Genomic DNA, 20,094 nt, shown 5'->3' on the forward strand with positions numbered 1-20,094 from the left:
GGGAAGATTCAAAGTGATGACACTTAACTGGGCTTATACAGCATCAGATTTTTTTTAAGGAGGGGGGACAATATATAAACTCTGCCCTAGGCAAAGTACCCACCTGACCTGGCTAATCAGTTGGTGCTTGAGGAATTGGGCTGAGCAGACTCAGAGAGAGAAGACAGACAGCCCTGGGAAGGCTGCCTGGAGGAGGGGGCAATGGAGAAGCTGGCCAACCAGTCCCCCACAGAAAGGCGATGGGAAGTTGGGACCACAGGAAACCACTGCCTAGTCACCGAGTCCTAATTTAGGCTCTTAGTGTGCACTCAGCCTCGGAGTAGCTGAGAGGCTGGGGAAGAGGAACCCCCAAGAAGTGGAAAGTTGCTATCTCCCAGGAGAGCAATTAAGGGATGATTCCGGCAGGTGCAAAGTCACCTGGAACAAAGGTTGGTGAGCTGTAGATGGAGTTGGGTTGTACGAGAGGAGGAGGCAAGGCTGTTATGTAGCCACACAAGCAGCTGGTGGCCAGAGCACTGGCCTGGGAGGTCACTAAAGGCCCTCACCTTTCTCTCCTGGGGTTCCAAGACCCAGGCCCAGTCAGGGAAGGGTCATGGAGGGGCTAAGGCACCTGGGTCTCCATCATGGATTCTGCGGTCCGCGGACACCCTCACCAGCCCCGGCCCCAGAGGAGGAAAGAGTTCAGCGCCCCACAAGCTGGCAGGGCTCTGGGAAGGGACTGGTTCCGCAGGGCCTGGCCACGCCCAGATGTCCAGGATGGAGCAGCCTGGGCCTGGGAAGCGTGGTCAAGGGTCATGCTAGCTGGCTCTGAGTTGGGGCTCAGGCCCCAGCCTGGCTGGGTGGACTGGGGTCTCCATCAGATAAGGTCTGGCCCACGGGGACATGCGCACTGGAGGAAAACGGTCCCTGTCCCCGTGCCCCTCCCCCGCACACACTGTCCGCCCAGAGCCTGGCTCTGATTCAGCCTCGCTGAGACACAACAGGGCTGCAGCTTCCCTGTTTCTGCCGGGCCCTCCAGCTGGCCCTCCCCCGCTCAGGCCGCTCTTGTCCTCACTGACTCGGCCCCAAGAGGAGCCCCGTGCGTCCAGTGCTCAGCGCACCCTGGGTTCCAGGAGGGGACGCAGGGCTCCCTCCGTCCTGGAAGCGGCTTCCGCACTCCGGAGAACGTGCGCGTTTCAGGAGCGGCAGGCCTGGGTCTAAGGCCGCTTCTGGCCACCGTCCCCTGCTGCTCAGGATGCCTCCCGCCAAAGCCTTGAGGGACCACCCGCTCCTCTGCAGCTCCATTTTCTGGAGTTTCACCAGTCACGCCCGCGAGCGCACAGGAGACCGCGGCAGCTCGGGGCCGGGCTACCGGGGCTCTAGGTGGTCTTGGGCGCGGGCAGGCTGCACCCGGACAAGCCGACCGAGAGCGCGCCCCGGACGCGAGGACAGGCGTTGCGCGTTCCCGAGACCCCGCCCCCTCTCCCGGGAACCCCCGCGCGCGCCGGGGGCGGAGTGCCGTGACGTCATCAGCGGGCGCCGCGCCCCAGCCGGAGGCGGAAGCCGCGGCGACGCGAAGCCACGTGCGGCGCCTCCGGGAGTCGGAGGCCGACGAGCGTCGCCGGTGAGGCTCGGCGGGGCTACGGTGGCAGAGCGCGGGTAGTGGGGGGGTCGTCTCCCCGGCAGGCCCTGCACGTCCTGGCAACCCCCCATGGCCGGGCCCAGCCCTGTTGCCGGCCTGGCCTGAGCCGCCGCCCCCCGCCTCTACGCAGGCCAGGCCGATGTTGCTGTTTACTGCCTGCTGCACGGCCCCAGCCTCCGCTGGGGACCCGTGCATTTGCATCGCCCCGTCACCCGTCTGCCCAGGAGCCCCTCAGGGGGAGGGTGAAGAGGGGGGATTCTGCCTGGCCTGGAGGTGACCTCGCGGGCCCCCCCTGTGTGGTCTCTCTCTCGTCTCACAGCTAGAGAACAGGAGCCAAGCTCCCAGAGAAGGATGCCGAGGGAGAGGGTCAGGCCCTTACTTTGTGGGAATCCTGGGACCCGGCCTCAGTCTCTCCGTCTGAGGTTTGGGCTGATGGCTCTCGTCTTAGGACCAGACCAAGAAGGGCTTTCTCCCTGGATACCAGGCCCCTTACACGTTCATGCCCACACACCTCCCAGGTCCCCAGCACCTGCCGGACCAGCAGCACCATGAGCTTCGTGGCCTACGAGGAGCTGATCAAAGAGGGTGACACAGCCATCCTGTCCCTGGGCCATGGCGCGATGGTGGCCGTGCGCGTGCAGCGGGGGGCCCAGACCCAGACCCGGCACGGCGTCCTGCGGCACTCAGTAGACCTCATTGGCCGCCCCTTCGGCTCCAAGGTGACCTGCGGCCGAGGCGGCTGGGTGTACGTGCTGCACCCCACGCCGGAGCTCTGGACACTGAACCTGCCGCACCGCACCCAGATCCTGTACTCCACCGACATCGCCCTGCTCACCATGATGCTGGAGCTTCGGCCTGGCTCCGTGGTCTGTGAGTCCGGTGAGTTCCGCAGGCTGCCTCTGTACGTGGAGGCGGAGGTTAGACCCAGTGTCCAGGCAGAGGCACAGTTACTCTCCATGTTTCTACAGGGTCTTTCTGGGGGGCTCACTGCAGCGAGAGGGCACAGACACAGGGAAGCTGGTTTAGGAGACTGGTGCTGTCCTCCGGTGAGACTTGATGGGACCTGACCGAGGACAGCTTGCAGGAGGAGCAGGCGCCCAGGGGGAAGCCTTCCTGTCTGAGGTGGGGAGGGGGTGGTGAATGCTGCTCGGCGCTGACCAGGGTGCTGACAGAAGGGCAGGGGCGCCTGGCCTAGCAGTCCCTCACTGCTGCAGATGGGAGCCAAGGCCCAGGGCTGAGAATCACCTCTTTCTGGAGGGAGGCCAGGGCTGCTCCAGGGTGCTCACAGTGGGGGAAGAGCCTGCCTTGTGCTCATCCCAGGCCAGCGCCTTCATCACTGAGGCCAGGCCTGGGGTGCAGATGGAAGTACCTAAATTCAGATATTCCCAGACTCTGTATGTGTGCGTGCGCACAAACACGTACTGGGGACCGAAGCTTGCAGCCAGGCCCAGGTGTGCCTGGATTTCCAGAACGTTTCGCACGCCCCGGGCACCTGTGCTCCAGGCTCATGAAGAGTTCCCAGCAGCACTGCTGTCAGCTTTTGGAGGCTTCAGGCCGTCTCTTCCGTCTTTGGGCCTCGGTTTCTCCATGCAGACGATGGGATGGTTGCTTTTGCCCAGCCGATCACTTTGAAATGGGGAGAGTCAGGTGCAGAATCTGAGCCATGAGTGGGTTCAGAGAGTGGGTGGGGGCTGGGCAGGGGCCGGCCGCTCAGCACCAGGGGAGCTGGGGGTGGACAGGATTCAGGGCCAGTTCGTCCCCTGCTGCCCCCCACCCCCACCCCCGGCCACAAGGCATCCACGGCCAGGGCCTGACTCCACTCAGCTGAAAAGCACGGTCAGTGAGCGGGTTTCCGGGCTCCTCTGAGGTGCCAGCTCCCCTTCTGGGAACCATGGGTAGAGCCGCGACAAGTCAGGCCGGGTTTCTGCTTCTCAAAGGGGACAGACAGTGGGCCCAGCATGACTGTCAGTGTTACTGCGGACTGGGGGCTGTGCTTTTGAGGGTGACTGAGAGGTGTCCCTCTGGCTGGGCAGTCAGGGAGGACCTGATGGGGAGCCGTGAAGAGCCACGGGGTAGGGTCACCCTGAAGGAGAGCCTCGCAGAGATCCTGCATGGGGGACCATCGAGGAGGCCAGGGTGGCAAGAGCAGGAAGGAGGTCAGGGAGGAAGCGCACACTGCCAGGGGTCACGAGGGGTCTGACTCGGCTGTGGGGCAGAGGCCTGGTCTGACGGCAGCTGTGGAGACAGGCCTGAGGGCAGGGCTCGGGGGCTGTAACGGGGGCGGGGGGCCTGGGTGGGCGCTGCAGGCAGCTGGGGAGACGCATCCCCTAGAGAGATGGGGGAGGAGGTGCCAGTTGGGGCAGGGGCGGCTCCGTGGCGTCTGGCTGGGCGGTCACCGCCCTGGTCACTGGGTACAGAGGCTGGGCAGGGAGTGGCCTTGGGCTGGACCGCTCTAGCTCTGCCCTCGTAAATGCTGGGCTCTGTCTGCTGTCACCGGGGAGGGGTCAGTGTGCAGTGGACACAGAGTATCTCCATCAAGCTTGGCACCTGGAGCCATGAGGGGTGGGGAGGCCATGGGGGGTGATGAGAGATTAGAGGCCCCCCCTCGGCACTGCAGGACAAGATGGCAAGCAGAAGGGCAGCCTGAGGCTGGAGGAAGACAGGGGCGATGACATGGGCGTGTTGGTCACCGTGTCACGGTGCCGTGTGCTCACTCAGGGTGAGGGCAGAGCTCCCATGTGGCGGGAGCAGACTGGGGGCAGGAAGACGGACCGACCCCCATCCTTCGGGCCCATCCACCGCCTGCGGCAGGGCAAGCCTCTTGGTCTGCTCTGCACAGACCCTGCAGGGCCCTGGGGCAGTCTGGCCCCTCTCAGGATCCCAGTTGGGGCCCCCGGTCTGGGCAACAGGGTTTGCTCCAGAGCTGGGGTGGGCAGGGCTGCCCCCCGCCCAGCAGGACCTGCACCAGATCAATAGGCAGCTCCCTCAGCCCCACCTGGGACAGTCCCTGTGTCCCAGGACCCCACGAGGAGCTCTGGTTCTGGTCCCTGCTGATAACCCTGGGCTCGGCTGAGCTTGTGGGCCCTGGTGGGTCTCCCCAGGGTGAAGGTGGGCTTGTTTCCCGCCTGACTCCCACCCCGCCCGGCCAGGCACCGGCAGCGGCTCTGTGTCCCATGCCATCATCCGCACCATCGCGCCCACGGGGCACCTGCACACGGTGGAGTTCCACCAGCAGCGGGCGGAGAGGGCACGGGAGGAGTTCCAGGAGCACCGCGTGGGCCGCTGGGTGACCGTGCTGAACCAGGATGTGTGCCGCAGTGGCTTTGGCGTGAGCCACGTGGCGGACGCCGTCTTCCTGGACATCCCCTCGCCTTGGGAGGCCGTGGGGCACGCCTGGGATGCCCTCAAGGTCGAAGGTGAGCTGGGCTTCTGGGAGCGGAAGGGTCAGGGGGTCGGGGTGGGTCAGAGTGGCCCGGGCAGGTTGGGGGGTGGTTGGAGGAGTCAGGACTGGGGAGCACAGGGCTTGGCTGGGCCCCCGCCCCTTGGCTTGGCCCACTCCCACCCCAAGGTGGGTGATGTCTGAGGTCCCTGGGGAATGTCTGTACAGCCCTGTCTGAGTGAGAGGCGGAGCATGCCGGAGGTCAGAGGTTAGCCCCTGACCCCAGCCGGTGCCTGCAGTCTGCTCTCCCCACCAGCTGCAAGCCGGGCGAATGCACCCCTTTTAGGGAAGATGTTGGGTGCAGAGGCGGGGAGGTCGGCTCTGAGCCAGGAGGCGCTGGCGAGGCCCTGGGTTTTTCCCTTTTCTGGAGAAGTTGCTGGCTCTGGCAGCCAGGCCTCCCTGCCTCCTCCCCGCTGAGCAGAGCAGCGGGAGGGGGAAGCCCGGAGGCCCTGGGGATGGCCTGCCCCTCTGAACGACGATGCTTGGCCAGTGGGTCCTAGTGGGTCCCCTGCCCACTGGCGTTGGACTCCCGTGTCCTCGGTCTGTACCAGGGTAGCCGGGGAGCACTAGCTCCCCTGCCCCTTCTGCTTGGCCCCCGATGCCCACAGGTCCCTCCTGCCCCAGGGACCCCGTGAGGCCAGAGCCGGGCGCGTGGCCTGGGCTGAGTGCAGGCAGTCCCTGGCCCAGGAGCCCTGCATATGTTGTCCTGTCCCCTCCGCCCCACTGAGCCCTGCTCTCTGCATCTGCTTGTTCTGGCCCAGAGGCTCTCGACTCCCTCGTGGTCTGGCTGTTCTCCAGGGCTCGCCTGCCTGCGTGAGCCCAGCTCCGGCTCAGTGCAGCCCCCGGGGCTCGGCCTTACCCAGTGGGGCCACCTCGGCTGTGCACACAGGGGCTGGGCTCGCCGAGGTGACCCTGTGCCCTCCAGCTTGACCTCAACTCTGCCTCTGAGCCCAGGCCTCCTTGCCGAGGCTGAGATGACCAGGCCTAAGGGACCTTTCAGGGCTGTCCCCAGGCACCTTCCCTCCCCCAGCCTGGCTTCCCCGCCCCTGCCCTGCAGGGGAGATTTGGGATGGGCCAGGGGAGTTCTGGGATGGGCCTGGGCCGGGCTGGGGGAGATGGCAGGCAGGAAGGGCTCCCACCCCCTCCCCCGCCTGTCATCCCTGAGCCTAGGGCTGGCTCTGTAGGCGCCTCCAGTTGCAGAAGCCAGGACAGCCTCTAATTTTCTGTGACAGCAGCCCCCGCCCCAGGCCACTCCTTGTGGCTGGAGCTGTTCTGGGCTCAGCGAGTGCTCCAGCAGCTGCCGTGGGGAGACTCCACCCTGGCCCCAGCCCTCGGCCGCCAGTGGGGGTCGGGGTGGCCGTGCCCGCTGGCGGCCCATGGAGTGAGGTGGTGGGCTTGGTGCAGGTGGGCCCTGCCGGCTCCTCCGCTCTGAGGCCTCAGCTCCTCGTGGCTGGAGGGCTTGGCCGTCCTCGGAGCCCAGAGCGGGGTTCCGGGCGTCCACGCCTGGCACAGCGGCGTCTCTCCCCACACCCGCTCCTGAAGGGGCCGGGCTGCATTTCCTCTGCGCTGAGGTCCGGGCCACAGACCCCTGGGCAGAGGGACGCCGGCGGGGGTGGGTGGGGGATGGGCTCCGGGGTGGCTGGGGGCGGGGCTTGGGGACCCGCCCTCTGACCCGGCCTCTTGCTTCCCCTCCCCGCCTCCCCGCGCAGGTGGGCGCTTCTGCTCCTTCTCACCCTGCATCGAGCAGGTCCAGCGCACGTGCCAGGCGCTGGCGGCCTGTGGCTTCTCGGAGCTGAGCACCCTGGAGGTGCTGCCGCAGGTCTACAACGTGCGCACCATCAGCCTGCCCGCGCCCGACCTTGGGGCCAGCCCCGGCCCCGACGCCGGCCCCTTCCGCAGCGGCACGCCCATGAAGGAAACCGTGGGCCACACCGGCTACCTGACCTTCGCCACCAAGACTCCGGGCTAGGGAGCCGCGCCCGGAGCTCCGGGGAGCTGGGAAGCGAAGCTCGGGCCAGAGACTGCCTTGTATGGTCAGCTGCCGCCTGCCGGGGCTGGTGTTTAGAAATGGACTTGCAGCGGGGAGGGTGGGGCGAGGGGGCCTCCCCGGACGGCTGGCGGGGTGACGGGTAGGGGGGCAGCCGCCGTGTGCAGCATCGCGGCCCTGGCAGGGAGCGCTCCCGCCTGCGGCCCCACGGGGTCAGCGTGCCCGCCCTGCCAGTTCGTGGCCTCGCAGTCTTCACTGCCGCGGGCTCCTCCGGGTGGGCACGTGGCCCCAAACAGGGAGGGTGGAGGAGAAGGCCTGGGACGGTGGCCTTGGGCCCAGGACTCCCACCGCCCGGCTGCCAGCAGAGAGGTGGCCTCAGGCCCGAGCTCCCACTGGGCGATGCCCAGGTTCCCTCCTGGCAGGCCCCACCCACCGCCTGACTTCTCCACCCAGGAAGCGCCGCCTCTGAGGCCCGGCCAGAGCCTCGAGTGCGTATCCGTGAGAAGACGGCGTCACGTGGCGGGGAGAGCAGAGCCGGACTTGGGCCTGCCTCCTGGCGGGTGGCGGTGCTAGAGCTGGTCTGTGTGCCTGCCCGGAGGGGCCCCGGGGTCTGGCTTGAGCTCCGCCCCTCCCTGCCCGCCCTCCAGTTCCGTGTGGCCTCCCCCTGCACCCTGTTTCACAAAGGGCCTGGGTGCCTGCTCTGGTCTCAGCCCGCCGGCAGGAGCCTCGGTAACCCTGTGTTGGCACAAGAGCCCCAGGGGGCCGTGCTGGCCTGGGGCTGCTGCCCAATCACGCGCGGCGGAGAAATAAACGCTGTTGCCGCCGCGCAATGACTGGTCCCCTGGTGCCTGGAAGCCTGTCCTACACTCCCTACAGCAGCATCCAGCTGGACCTCGCCACACGGCCGCCTGGCCCCTGCTCCTTCCTCTCCCAGGGCCACTGCTACAGGGCTGTGGACTCCAGGACAATGGCCTGGGACATGGTGGACAAAGGGGCCAGTGTGTGGCCACCCCCATCCGGCTGCAGAGAAGGCCGCTTGTTCCTGGAGTGGGGGTGGGGGAGGGGAGAGATCGCTCCGGGGCTGTGTGTGTGTGTGTCTGTCCATATCCGGCTGGGGTGTGTCCATCAGTCCGTCCATGTCCGGCTGGGCCCGACCTCCCAGGCCTGCTGTTCTAGCCCCAGGCCACCACCCAGGTTTTGGGGGTCCCTGGGGTTGTGCCAAATGAGGTGAACCTCCAAGAGGACCAGTATCCTCTTTCATGACTGGGCGGGGGGGGGGTGGACATCCTGTCTCCTAGGAAGACCTATGTCCCCTGTGAGACCCTAGGGTCCCCCGAACCCCTTGCTCTGCTCCAGGGGTCAGGTCCCCCTTCAAGAACCTGTGCTGACCTCTGACCACAAGCCTAATGTGGGGACAGGAAGGGCCTGGGCTCTCCTCGGCCTTCCAGAGAGGCCTGTGGGGTGTATGTGTAGGGGGACAGGCCCTGTGCTTCCTGAGGTGAGGCTCTGGGGCCTCCACCGGGGTCCCTGTGAGCCAGAAGGGAAGCCAGCCCAGGATGGATGACAGGCGGAGGGCTACCAGGTTCGGGGTCAGGATTCCTGGCCTCCTGTCCATGCACGTGGTTATACTTGCCACAGAGCTGCTCTTTTAAGGATGGATGGTCCTCCAGCCCCTCGACTGGGCCCACACACAAGCCCCCAGAGCTCCACCGGACCTCGATCCCATCCCAGGGCTTCAGCCTGGAGCCCCACCTGGCCCTGAGCCAGCAGTGAGCTCCCGCCCACCCTTCAAAGCCCCTCAAGCCTCTCACCCCCGCCCCCAGATGGTCTCCCACACAGCCCTTCGCTGCGCCCCGGCACCCCAGCTCGCGATCTCCCCTGCAGACAGATGGCCAGAAGCCAGGCAGTTCCCTTCAATCCTTCAAATGGGGAGTGTGCCACCCAGGGCCCCTGGTGAGTGAGTGACCGATGAGCAGGTCACTTGGTCACTCCCTCGAGGCAGCAGCCTGGGGCTGGTCACAGGACAAGGATTCACCGGGAAAGTCCCGTCCAGCCCCAGACGTGCACCCCTGACCTTCAGTTTTTCCTCAAAGTCCTGTACCCACGTGGCCCCGGCCCAAGGGGTGTGATGCATCACCCTGCCCCCCACCCCACCCCTGCTCCTGGGCCCAAGCCCTGGAGACAGCTGGCCTGGGTATGAGACTCACCTGCCCGAGGGCCCCAGGTCAGGATCAGAGCCCACTTCTGTGGGGGCCGCCTCCAGCCAGCTCCCCTGGAAGGCCCCAGGCCCTCCCCCTTCAGCCCCAAGGTGAGCTGCCCCTGGCCCCCCCGTGTCCCCCTCACCCCATCACCTACCTCAGAGGGGCTCATGCTCTATGCCCAACCTGGGGTGGTGTGGGGAGGGACCCTTGAATCAGTACCTGCCTCGCAGGGTGTGGGCAGGGCTGGGGTGGGCTTCCCATCCCCAGCCCCTTCTCTCTGCCTCCGTGGCCTCTGTTCTCCCAGGAATGTATGGCGTCTAGCTTGTGTGGGAAACGGGGTGGGCTGCTTGGGACCCTGGCCCGGGATTGGGGGTGGGGATGGTGCGGCTCCTACCCCATCCCAGCCCAATGTATGGGGAGAGAAACTGAGGCCTGTGCTGCAGAGGTGAGACTTGCCAAGATCAGGCCCACCCCCAGCTCCGCCCACCGGCCCAGGACCTCCCACATCTGACACCCTGCTCGACTGTGTGGTTGTCAGCGTGACCATAGACGCCAAAGGGCAGACATGGCTGTTGTGATCCTAGAAGGCTCCTTGGAAGAAGTGACAGTCCTGCATGTGGAAGGGCAGATGGGACTTAGAGGCAGGTGAGCAGGTGGCCTCCCCAGGCAGGACAGCTTCCCACGACCCGGGAGAGGAAGTGGAAAGCGCCAGGAGCGACTGCTTTGGAGCAAGGTTGAATCAGAGCGCAGCCTCTGGCTGGAAACTGCCAGCCACGTTTGCAAGGCTTCTGAGCTCACGCAGGTCGCAGGACCAGTGCTCTGCTCTGCCCAGGGGCTGCAAGGCTCCCATGCCAGCCCGGGCGGGGTGGGGTGTGCGCCTGCCTTCCATTGGCGCCTCAGGTGAGAGGGTCCTGGGTGGGGGGTTTGCCCCTGCTGGAGGTCTTGGCTCCCAGTGCTCCCAAGAGGGAGCAAGCAAGATGAGTCCTCACGGCAACCACCTTCATCAGCCTTGGGTGCCCTCACCCAACAAACGGGCTGAGCACCCTGGGGCGCTGAGCACCCAGGCCTCCAGGGCAGCCTGTCCTGTCCTCAAGGGCTCAGGGGAACCAGGCACAGATGGTGCAGGCGAGAAGTGCCTGCTCTCAGCAAAGCAAGCAGTGGGGGCAGGGAGGAACAAGAACGCCTTGCCAGGACGTGGCCTCCGCAGTCACAGGGGAACAAGGACTTTGGACAGGGCCCCACAGGCCTCCCGTCCCCAGCAGGGATAGCCAGACCCCACACTGCCCTCCCGAGGATGCGCTTAAGGGCTCAGGCTTCCAGAACCACATCCTCCCTCCCTCCTGCCTGCCTGAGGGGTGCGGGGGGAGGGACGGCTGCCACAGATGAAGCATCACATGGATGTGTGGACAGTCTGTGTCCACAGTGTCTCGGTGACGGTCAGCACCCGTGGGAGCCACCACTGCCTCCAGGAAGACCTCTGATCTTGGATTTGCCAAGGCCAGAATTTGAGGACTGCTTCTGAGTCCATCTGAGACATGTCCTCTGCACTTTGTAGGACTTGAATAGCTTTTTGCCCCTTCAGGGACACTTGCATGTGTACCAGAAGACGTGACACTGAGACTTCTGGGAGTCCGGGTCACACAGTTCCTGTGCCTAGAGCCAGTTGTGCAGCTAAGCCAGAAAAGGCTCTTGGGCCACACAGGCAGGCAGCACGGCTGACCCCCAGGCTCAGAGGCAGGTGCGTTGGTCAGCCGTCCCCACAGACGTGCTGCAGAACAAATGATCGCCCCATCCCACCCCCACCCCCGCTCCAAAAAAAAAGTTCAGGCTTAAAGCCGCAGCCAGCTGCTCTGGGCCTGTGGCTTGGCAGCACTCGACCAGAGCCGGCTCTTCCCCGTGTGGGGCCCGAGCTTATGTAAACTGCCCCTCCCCTTCATCCTGGGGCACCCCCCCCCGCCCCCCGCGCTCCTCTTGCGGCCCCAGGCGCGGCCCGCGGCCCAGGCGCGGTAGGGGCGAGCCCGGTCATGCAGGCGCTTTTCAAGCCTTTGGTCACATGGCCTAACCTCGGGTCCCAGTGGAGGGAGAGACCCTGTGATTTTAGGGGAGGAGCTGCAGGGCCGGGGCGGGGGGGGGGGGCACGCAGGGCCTCGCCCTCCCCCTGTGTGTGCGCACGTGTGCGTGTGTGTGTCTCCGGCCTGCCTCGGGACGAGGGCATTTCAAAGTCAGGCTGCCTGGGAAGCGGCAGCGCCGGCGGGAGGGAAGCGCTCGCTCCCACCAGGCTGAGAATAGCGCGGAATTGGGTCACGCTCCCGGGAGCTCCTCACAGCTTCTAGCCCTGGACGATAATCAGCTTTCTCCCCGGCAGCTGTCCCTTCAAAGAGCAGGGCAGGCCGGCTGCGGGCACCTGTTTAGAAGAAGCCGAGGGGGTCGAGAGACGGGGTGGGGAGCCTCCGCTGACCTGCCCCCGCTTCCTTTGCCGTCCCTGCCTGGCCAGCCGCCTCCCTCCTTCCTGCTCTCCCCGATGCTCCCCAACTCCTCAGGGCCCGGGCACTCCAGGGGCATGCCACGCCCCAGAGCCTGGCGCTGAGAGAAGGCTCCACAGTGCCCCCCACAGCCCCCCGCCCCGACTCCTTGCAGAATGAAGGTGTTGGTGGGCAGCGGGCGGTCCCACCCCTCCGAGAATGCAGGAGGCTCAGGTCTCTCTAGGCCCTGAGGCCTGGACGTGGCCCCGGTGCCCCCACACTCCCACGATGCCATGAGTGTGCCGGCCCCTCCCCGGCACCGGCGGGCCTCGGCCGGCCCTCTGCTCCCTTCCTGGGCGGAGTCCCCTCTTCCCGCACAGCCAGGTGTGGGCCCGGCCCTCCCTGTCTGCACACAGTGTGCCTCTCCTCTCGGGGAAGGCGGGAGGCGAGATGCTCGCCTGGCCTCGCCTTTGGCAGGATCCAAAGCTCCATCCGCCCTCCACTTCCTGTCTCGGTCGGTCCTCCCCAGGACGAGTCCTGCCCCACTGCCCTCCCTACCCTCAAGAGGCAGAAGTGTCCTCCCACCACCTGGCCTTTGGTTCTATCTCTGCTGGCCACCCGCCCTGCCGACCGCTGAAGCATCCAGACGTGACCCTGCTGGAGAGGCAGAGATTGTGGGGCTGCTGCTGGGTGGGGGGCAGCCTCAGACTGCCCTCGCCTGCTGCCCTGCACAGGGCTGAGTCCTGCTCCCGCCACGCTCTTCCCCCCAGGGACACTGAGTTGTCCCCCAGATGCAGTCTGGGCAGCAGCCCCTGCGTGTCTGGTGGGGGGGGGGGCCGCACAGGACTCAGTAAGAATCTCAAGCTTGGCCTCAATCCCAAGCCTTGGTAAGAATCTCAAGGTGTGTTTTGGACAGATGTCCCAGGTGGTTCCAACTTTTAGCTAATCTTGTTCCCTCTGCTTCAGCCACTAGGAAGTTCAGGGCCAAGTCTGCGGTCCATCTGGCAGGTGTGGAGAGAACGTCACCCTCTTTCATCTTATTTCCCGCCCAGCTTTTCCTCCCACAGTAGCCTTGAGAGGACTGAGGAGGGTGATGTCCCAGGTCCTCTGAGCCCATGTTCCTGGCTCCTGGGTACCCTGCCACCAACTGGCACATTAAAATGCCAAACCCATGCTTGTAGCAGTTCAGTAAGTCCCTCTGGCCTGCACTTGGTTGCTTCAGTCATGTCCACTGTGACCCCATGGACTGTAGCCACAGGCTCTTCTGTCTGTGGGATTTCCCAGGCCAGAATCCTGGAGTGGGTTGCCATTTCCTCCTCCAGAGGACCTTCCCAACCCCGGGATCAAACCTGTGCCCCCTGCTTCTCCTGCACTGCAGGCAGACTCTTTTACCGCCGAGCCATCAGGGAAGCCCCAAGTAGCTCTGACTGAGACAGAGATAGAGACGTGACCCCTTGGAGGAGGACGCAGCAACCCGCTCCAGCATTCTTGCCTGGGAAACCCAGGGACGGAGGAGCCTGGCCGTCCATCGGGTCACAGAGAGACACGGCTGAGCGGCTAATACTACGACCGTACATATATCGCATCTTTCTGCTGTGGGCACGCCTGCCACTGTTTTTGGTTCTTGAATCGTTACAAAGGCACCAGGCAGTCATCACGTTTCAGGTGGAAGAAACTTTCCTGAACGTAGGCTGCGGGTGTGTTCAGGAAACGCCGGAGCTGCTAGGGAGCGGGGTGGGGCCTGGATCAGCTGCCCCCGAGTCACCTGGGAGCTCGGGGAAGTGCAGATTCCCAGGCCCGCACCTGACCACCTGCACCTGGAGCTGGGGTGGGTGGAGGGTCCAAGGACCCCCGCCAGAGGGACTGGGGCCTCTCACACTGCTCTTTTCTTTCTTAAACAGAACCTTGACGTCCATCAAACCTTGACGTGGTCACAACTCGGGAGCTTCCAACACCATCCACCTGGCTCTTTCCAAGGCCATGCTGTTATCAGTGAGAGGTTAATTTTGTTTCCTCTGGTTGGAATGTTTGTGCGCTCAGGCCCCAGGCCCCTCTGGGATCACCGAGTCTCCCAGCGGCTTCATCACACTAGGCCCCGAGATCCCGGAGAGCAGCAGGGACCTCTTTTGGTTCTGACTTGAACAAACCAAATGTTTTATTTTACAAAATAAAACAGTTGGAACATTGGAAGCCTGAGTGGATGTCTCCAAGGTTTGGGAACGACTTTTAGGCGTGCTAATGATACTGTGAAATGACAGGGTGGCTGCAGTCTGCCTCAAAATAACCTAGGTGGGGGAGGGGGGAGCTGAAATCCTGGTCCCCTGAGACCTGGCAGCCTCTGGGATTCTCTCTGCTTCTGCATTTCATTGATATTTTCCATAGTAAAACATTTGTTTTTGACTTTTGTTTTTTTTAAGAAGCAATGCCCCAGGCAACCGTTAAGGGGCCAGCTAGGTCAATGCCCAGGGTCACCATACTCCTCCTGAGTCAAAGGTGGTGGCGCGTCCCGGCTTCGCCAGCGCTGGGGCAGGGAGCCGCGGGTCACGCACTGTTTGCCACGAGAGACACGCACGGGGCTGGTGCCGGCCGGGCACACAGTAAGACATGCATTCTGCTCCTCCCAGCGCAGGTCCAGTGGCCGCTGACCTGGGAGCCCGCTTGCTGAGGAGGAGGGTGGACCTCAGGAGCCGCCCCCCTGCCTTGGAGGGCGGGACGGGCAGGGCTGCGGGGACCCCTCACTGCCGGCCTCTGAGCTCCCAGGCAGCCCCTCTCCTGGCCCGTCCGACTCCAGATGCCCGCCCCTTGCTGCCACCAAGGCCTGACCTCATCCCTGGCCCCCGGAAAGTAGCTGAGGCCTCCACCCTCTTGCAGTGAGATCTGCATGCAAGGACGGACCAGCTCGGGGAGTCCTGGGCCCACACAGGCACCCCCGGGCCCCCGCCCCGCCCTCGTCTGTCTCCTCCACGCCCGCCCCTAACGCCACTTGTCTGCCTTCTGTCCCTGCCACTGCATTTGCTGAGAAGGTGAATCTGGGGGGGTGAGGGGGGCGGGGGAGGGGGAGGGCGTGAACCAGGGGATGAGGCGTCTATGGGCACCTACAGGGCCAGCAGCGGGCCAATGGCTGCCCAGGACCCAGGATGCACTGACGGGAAGGCTCAGAGCCACTGGACACGCTCGGCGAGCACGGCCTGGGCCCGCGGGGGCGAGTGCCCGGCTGAGGAATGCGGGTGGCCGGCTGTGGGGCGGGGGCGCAGGGCCCTCTGAGGCCTGTTGCTAAGCTACAGGCACAATGGACATTCCGGGCCCTGGGTGATGGACGGGCCGGAGACCTTCCTGGGTGAGAGGAGAGGGGCCCCGGGCCGTCCCGCCCCCGCTCCCCTGGCCCCCAGGACACCGAGGCCCTTGGCTGCCTGGCCCTGAGACAGCCAGGGCTGTGAGCTGGGCACCCAGGGGGAGGGTGGTGGGCACGGGCTCCTGCGGCTCAGGCTGCCCCAGCCTCCTGGCTGGCCGCCTCCACTGGGCCTCTGCCTCTGCCGACCAGGCTTCCTGGCTGGTCCTTCTAGGTTCAAGCACAGGGCTCTCACCAGGTTACAAGCAGAGCTAGAGGCCTCAGTAGGACCCGATCCTCTGCCCTACCGTCCCCAGCCTGGAGGCTTGGCACCCCACCTGGCCAGGGCCGGCTCTGCCAGCAGCCACGCCTGGCAGGGCCCCAGACCCCCAGCGGCTGGCCCCGGCGTCCAGCGAGGCTGCTTTTGTCTGGGACAAGACAGGGGCCGTGTTGGCTCCCTTCCGGCTCTGCTTCCTCCCTCCGTGGAGAGACTGCTAAGGAGCTCTGGGCAGGGCCCCCGCCGCCAGCTGGCACCTGTGGGAGGGAGCCCCCGCCCCACCGATGGTGCCTGAGCTCCTGGTCCGGCCCGGCCCTCACCCTCAGACCTGCCTCCACCTGGGCAGCTGAGACCCCGTGTCCCCCCGCAGCCCCCAGAGATGGGTGTCCAGGACCCCGCCCGGCCTGCCTTCTCCCTCTCCATGGTGCCCGGGCTCTGCCTGAACTGGGCGGTCCTCGTGGGCCCAGAGGCAGCAGCTCCAAGTCCACAGGACCGGCATTGGTCCCGCCCTTTCTCAGCTTTTGTCCCTCTTCTCTGCTGAGCAGCGCCCCCGGGCGCCCCCACCGCTGGTCTCTGCCCGAGGAGGTGCCCAGGGCCGTCTGGAGGGGGGCCGCCCTCACTGTGGACGGTTGGCAGGAGTGCGGGGGTGTCTCTAGTCCCACCGCCCCTGGTGGCTGGGCGGTTTTGGACAAAAGCCTGCTAGCCCCTCCCCCCAGCTCACATATGTGCACACACGCACACACGCACACACACGCAGAGGTGAGCGCACACGCCAGGCATCATGGGATCCGGGGAGATAATGGACTCAGAGCCCTGACCCCCGACACCTGCCAGTCCTGGGGACCCAGACAGACAGCTGGACCCCCACCCCGCCGGGCCAAGACTCCCCCCAGCTGCCCACCCCAGCAAAGCATCCGGGTGTGTCTGCACCTCAACAGGTGCCGTCACGGATCAGGAGCAAGGCGGTGGGGGCGCAGCAGGCAGGGAAAGGCTGCTCCTGTCCCCTCCCCGCCCCCCACCCTGCACTTCCCAGAGACCAGCCCGGGGCCTCCAAGGCTGGGCAGGGGCCCCTCGGGGTCTCTCCTCAGCCGAGAGTTGAACACAAAGAGGCAGCTGCCAGTGGGGCGGGTTGGGGGGCAGCGGCCTTTGTGAGCACGGGCCCCTCCCGGTGACCTCACCGCAGGCCAGAGAAGGGCCCTTTCTTCCCTAAGGCGGCCAGCCGTTGGGAATCTGCCTGGGGACAAAGCTGCCGCCCTGCAGGGGGCCAGCGAGTGGGGGGGGCATGGGGGCCTCATGGAATAAATTAGGGGGCAGGGGGAGGGGAGGGGAGGGCAGGGCGGCTGCAGCTGGTGCCTGGACTAAGACACACACGCCCTCGTGTGCAGACAAGCACCCCCCACGCACATGGGAGTGCGACCTGCCCCCTCAGGGCCTCACTCATTGCTTTCCGCTCCTTCATTCATTCCGAGACTGGGCACTGGCCCTGGGACGCAGGAGGGCATCTGGTGGATGAAGGAGTGAGTGGACGGGGGGGCGGGGCTCCCAGTCTTGGGGGGGAATCGGGACAGCGGGTCACAGTGGCCCCCAGGCTCCCGAGCTGGGTAGGGAGCTGCCGCCCCAAAGTGGGCACTTGGACACCCAGAGGCACACGTCTGTGCCTGTGGGGAAGCTGAGGCCGGCCTGGAGAGGGCCCAGGCCTGAGGCCACAGAGCAGGCACTCCGCCCGGCGGCTCCACAGGGGAGGCCGGGAAACACCTGGTTTTCAATGCGAAAACACACCTGGTGGGTGTCGGGTGACAGCCACCTTCTGTGGGGCCAAGGGCTTCCCGTCCCCAGGGCCCCGCGCTCCAGAGCTCCCTCCCTCCTCAGGGCACCTCCCGTGCACCAGAGATGACCCCTACATGAGGCCCTGCTGGGCGGGTTAGCCCAAGAAGGCCAGTGGTGCCGGCCACATGGGTGCCCCAGGTCTCCTCTGGGCTTGCTGAGCCTCCCTGGGCACTGGAGACACTTGTCCACAGCCTCGAGGCTCGAAGTGCACCTGGTGGTCTTCCTGCAGGCGGAGGCAACCAGGGGGGTGGCCCTGGATGTCAGACTGGTCCAGGAGGCAGGCCCGGGAGGCCTGGTACTGTCAGCAGGGCTGATGTCGGCCCTGGGGCTCTCCTTCAAAGAGTGACAGCCCTCCACACCTGCCCACCTGCTGTGCGCAGAACCTGGCCCCTGCGCCCTGTCCGCACCGAGGCCAGAGGCCAGGAGGGGGTCTGAGGGCAGAGGCTCAGCGACCAGTGCTCCTGGCCACCCCAGTGCTCCTGGCCACCCCTCCCATCCAGACGCTGTCCTGACTTGGGGGCCTTTGCCCCAGTTGTTTGGTTGGGGTCAGAGAACTTTAGGGCTTGCGGTCACTCCAGCAGCACAGAGAGCTCAGAAATTTCTGGGCTGGAAACTTCCAAAGCCCTTTTGCAACCACTGGGGCCCAGCCCCCAGGAGACGGGGAGAGCCTTAGGGGGCTGAGCACCATCGGGTGCAGGACAGTTCTGTCCCATCACCCTGCCTGTGGATGAGCAGGCGTGGGGCTTCCAGGGCACTGAGCCCCCAAAGGCTGGGGCGCATCCTGGGAGCCGCGCCCCTCCCTGGGGCGGGCGCTAGCGGGCGGGGGCGGGGTGTAAGTAGGCCAGCGCTCTGTGCCGCGTTGCTATGGCGCCGCCATTGCTGCTGTGCAGGCTTCCTCCTGGGCCCTGTTCCCAGGACACCTCGAGCTGGTGGCCAGACATCCCTCCTCAGCCTGGCCCGGCCCGGCTCAGGGGCTGCTCCCAGTCTCCAAGCCCTCCTGTGTCCCAGGCCCCTCGAACACTTGCAGGTCTCCGGGGCTTCCGTGGTGGACTGTCTGTTTCACACACAACACTCATATGCATACACACACATGCACGCACACAGCACACAGAAACACACAAATCACATGTCTGCACGCACGCAGCACTCACAAACACACAAACCACATGTATGCACGCACGCAGCACTCACAAACATACCACATGTCTGCACGCACGCAGCACTCACAAACACAAATCACATGTATGCACGCACGCAGCACTCACGTGAACGCACACACATGCACACACCGCACACATGTGCACACACACAGCACACACACAGGAACACGCAGTGCCACACACCCGTGCACACACAGCACGCACATGCAGCCACACGAGGCGCTCTGCCTGACCCCAGCAGGAGCAAGGGGAGGCAGGCTGCAGTGCAGAGCTTCGGCTCCGAGATGCCCCTGGACCCTGAGGGGCTTCAGTGCCCAGGGTCGGACCCCAGAGGCCTTGGCAAGGGGCTGTCTCAAGGCCTCAAGGCCGGCGGCCCTGCTGATGGCGGGAGGGGAGAAGCGCCTCGGGCCTGAAGGGCAGACTGAGCAGAACCACAGCGATTCGCTTGGGGCTGCCCGGGCCCCTCGGGGCTCCAACACCACGGGCTTCTGCCGCGCCCGCCCTGGCCTCAACCCCACAGTGAAGTGGCCCTCACTGCCCGCTTCGCAGACAGTGGCCCGCGGAGGCCTGTGGGCAGCTGCCTCGGTGGGGCCTCTGGCAGTGTCCTGGGCCTCCGGGAGCTCACAGAGGCCCTGCAGCCCTGGGCGGCCCAGCCTGCATCAGCTGACGTCAAAGCCTCGGTGAGGGAGCTGACCTCGGGGCCCCTAAGGCCTGCGGCCGGGACTCCATCAAGGGGAGGCAGGGAGGGCCGGGTCCCCTGGGGCAGGGCCGGGCAGGAGGGGCTGGCGGACTCCCAGGCCCCCTCTCAGGGTCACAGATGCGCTCATGGAGCCCTCGCCGGCGTCTGACAGCAGGCCTGGCCCCCGGGGTCCCCACTCCCCCCGTCTGTGGGCGTGCCGGCTCCTCCCCCACAGGGGGGCTGCGTCCTTCCGGCTACCGCCTGCGGTGCTCCCCCCTCCTGGGAGCACCTCCATCCTCAGGATGAGCTCTGCGCCCATTAGAATCCCAAGGGCCCAGGGAAGGGCCTGAGCTCTTGGCAGTGGCAGGCTTCTGTGTAAAGGCCTGAGGGCCCAGGAGGCTCAGGCTTGTTCGTGGGGGTCTTACCTCTGAAACCCCTCGGCCTCCCCAGTCCACGCAGCCTCTCTGGATCACTCAAGACCCCCTCACCCCGCACGGTTCACTTGGGGCCCCAGGCCCCATGGCGCTCTGTGCAGGAGCGGGGAGAGGGGACCGGGGCGGGGCGCTAGAAGGGTAGGTGGGCCTGGGGCAGGCCAAGTGGGTCTTAGGGCCGCCACCCCACGCTTCCTTGGGCAGGAGCCTGGTGGAGTGGTAGCAGAAGGAGGGGGTTTCGTGGAGAGGTGGGCGGTGGGCTTGAGGCGGGAGCGAGCATCCCAGGTCCTCAGAGGGAAGGGCAAGGTGGGAGCGGCCGGTCAACACAGGGGCAGCGGAGAGGGCTTTGCTCCTGGTGCTGAGCTGGCAATGTCACCGAGAACTGCCTTGGGCACAGGTCAGTGCCACCCTGAGGCCAGGCTGGGGGCCAGGAGTTAAGGAACCCCTGCGCCCTGGGCCACCACCAGAGCCCCGGGGGGCGGGGAGTGGGCGAGGCGGCTGGAGCAGGTGCCTCTGCCCCCACACCCGCGGGCAGCACGGGGCCAGAGGCCCACCTCCCAGGGTGCAAGACCTCGGCCTGGCCCCCTGTCACCTGAGCTGCTATGGCTGCTGCGGAGACAGCCCGGGGAGGTCTGCATCGGGGAGTGGGGCCCGGAGCAGAGCAGGCCTCCTTAGGCGCCAG

General features: G+C 65.8%; 1 protein-coding gene across 1 annotated transcript; it reads left to right on the top strand.

Moving 5' to 3' along the window:
* TRMT61A (tRNA methyltransferase 61A) lies at positions 726-7,871 on the top strand. The gene is made up of 4 exons (XM_018066232.1): positions 726-1,603; positions 2,140-2,500; positions 4,771-5,037; positions 6,770-7,871. The coding sequence occupies exons 1-4, from the start codon at positions 1,235-1,237 to the stop codon at positions 7,027-7,029; spliced, it is 1,257 nt and encodes a 418-aa protein (XP_017921721.1). The 5' UTR covers positions 726-1,234; the 3' UTR covers positions 7,030-7,871.

Source organism: Capra hircus, chromosome 21, assembly GCF_001704415.2.
Source record: "Capra hircus breed San Clemente chromosome 21, ASM170441v1, whole genome shotgun sequence".
In the NCBI taxonomy this organism is placed as follows: domain Eukaryota; kingdom Metazoa; phylum Chordata; class Mammalia; order Artiodactyla; family Bovidae; genus Capra; species Capra hircus.

What these genes read in the sequence shown, in the direction of transcription:
- TRMT61A (XM_018066232.1), top strand. Translation starts at nt 1,235, where the DNA reads ATGCCTCCCGCCAAAGCCTTGAGGGACCACCCGCTCCTCTGCAGCTCC. An exon ending in GAGGCCGACGAGCGTCGCCG is followed by an intron (nt 1,604 to 2,139) that starts GTGAGGCTCGGC and finishes CACACCTCCCAG; the next exon opens with GTCCCCAGCACCTGCCGGAC. An exon ending in CTCCGTGGTCTGTGAGTCCG is followed by an intron (nt 2,501 to 4,770) that starts GTGAGTTCCGCA and finishes CCGCCCGGCCAG; the next exon opens with GCACCGGCAGCGGCTCTGTG.